General features: G+C 35.3%; 1 protein-coding gene across 1 annotated transcript in view; it reads right to left on the bottom strand.

The window, feature by feature from the left end:
• Positions 1 to 1,525, bottom strand: part of SARC_03021 (hypothetical protein) — a 5,490-nt gene extending 3,965 nt beyond the window's left edge. The window contains exons 1-2 of the mRNA XM_014303206.1: positions 1,391 to 1,525; positions 145 to 270 (exon numbers count right to left, since the gene is read on the bottom strand). Of these exons, the coding sequence (XP_014158681.1) occupies positions 145 to 270; positions 1,391 to 1,507 (243 nt within the window). The 5' untranslated portion in view covers positions 1,508 to 1,525. The remainder of the gene's footprint in view (positions 1 to 144; positions 271 to 1,390) is intronic.
• Positions 1,526 to 2,100: the final 575 nt, after the last annotated feature.

Raw genomic sequence — 2,100 nt, 5'->3', positions numbered from 1 at the left:
CATACATACACACACACACATATATATATATATATTTATATATATAAACATGCGTAGATAGATAGCTAGGTACATGCGAGTATATATATAAATGCAGTAACCGAGAACACGTCATCCGACCGGATGATAACTAATACATCTTACCTGAGTATAGTAAAGAAGGCTTTGCAGAAACTGTAAGATACGCTGCCGCAACGCAAACGCTCGCGGACAGGCCGTACGTGCTTTCTGCATTGTAGCTTGGCCACCTATCATCCATGTTTGCGATACCTGATGAGCGTATTAACGTGCATTTGAGGTATGTATAAGATTATATACACCTGTTGTATATTATATATACGTATTAATCACATGTAAGATTATATACACATATTATTCACATGTATGATCTGACCGCCTATCATCCATGTTTGCGATACCTGATAAGAGTGTTGGAGTAAATCATAAGCCATACATGCGGTTTGTATACACATGCGTCTAATATAGAGGCGATTTAGTTAGACAATCCGGTCTTATAATTGCTACGTCTGATAGGATAGGTAGCATGCTGGTCCTAATAGTTTACTCTAACACTAGCCTCAATTGTTATTCAAAACACCTTCAAGAATTCGATTCGAACTATGTACAATATTAGAAATAACGGAAGTCTTATTTACGCTGGCATACATAGCTCTTGCAGAGATCGGTAATCGCATCAGCTGGGTACAAGTCCATGATGTACTTAAAGAAGTATAGTCACGAGCAACGGGCGAATGTGAGCGACATATGTACATGTATGTAGTTTATATGCTCATGTACATAGTTCATATGCACATGTACATAGTTTATATGTAAATGTACATAGTTTATATTTGCATGTACATAGTTTATATGTACATGTACATAATTTATATGTACATGTACATAGTTTAAATGTACATGTTCATAGTTTATATGCTAATATGCATAGTTTATATTTACATGTACATAATTTATATGCACATGTACATAGTTTATATGCTCTTGTACATAGTTTATATTTACATGTACATAATTTATATGCACATGTACATAGTTTATATGCTCTTGTACATAGTTTATATGTACATGTACATAATTAATATGCACATGTACATAGTTTATATATATCGCCACAGATGTGCATTTCAAGCTGATAAACGCAAACCCCTCAAGACCTATCAGCGCAAGCATTGGCGTTCACTCGGTCAGCAACTTCCCTGCTATTGATCTTTGCAATTATTAGGGTTTTAATGTTTTTAAGTAATTTCTAACCCCTACAGCAGAAATCAAAAACCCCAAACCTTAAAACCACAAACCCTAAAACCAGCATGGATTGGTAACTCAGTATTGCCTGCAGCTGTACCTACTAACAGGCACACCGCAACAATACCTTATTCTCCAGTCCTTTACAGTGGAAGAGATGTCTTGACAGCAAGGTGTACTTAGTCAGTGACGTACGCGTGAGGATCAGGGGTAGAGGCCACGGAGCTTTATACTCGAAGGACATGGCTTCCAATCCTAACAGAAACAAAGATGTTATAGTAGGTATACGTATCAGAAACAGTGATATTATTGTAGGTGTACGTATCAGAAAAAGAGATGTTATAGCAGGTTTACGCATCAGAAACAATGATGATATAGTAGGTATACGTATCAGAAACAGAGATGTTATAGTAGGTATACGTATCAGAAACAGAGATGTATAGTAGGTATACGAATCAGAAACAGAGATGTTATAGTAGGTATACGAGAGGTTAGAAACTAGTAGAACTCAATACACTGAAGTGGGATGATTGTAATACTGAATAAAGGTATAGCTTCAAGTCTCTACAATGGCGTTTAGTAGGCAGTCTATGTGTAGATTTTGAGAACAAATAGACATTTGATGTAATAAGGAAGACATGTGGAAATGATCGAATTTCTTTAAAATCAGAAATACACATAGATGCGTAAACACTCGGGAGCCTCTATACACACACACACATATACACACAGACACAGACACAGACACAGACACACACACACACATATATATATATATACTACATATAGAACTAAATATATATATATATATATACATATAATATATATATANATATA

The sequence above is a fragment of the Sphaeroforma arctica genome, assembly GCF_001186125.1.
Source record: "Sphaeroforma arctica JP610 unplaced genomic scaffold supercont1.145, whole genome shotgun sequence".
In the NCBI taxonomy this organism is placed as follows: Eukaryota; class Ichthyosporea; order Ichthyophonida; genus Sphaeroforma; species Sphaeroforma arctica.
This window is presented reverse-complemented; position numbering and strand designations above follow the sequence as displayed.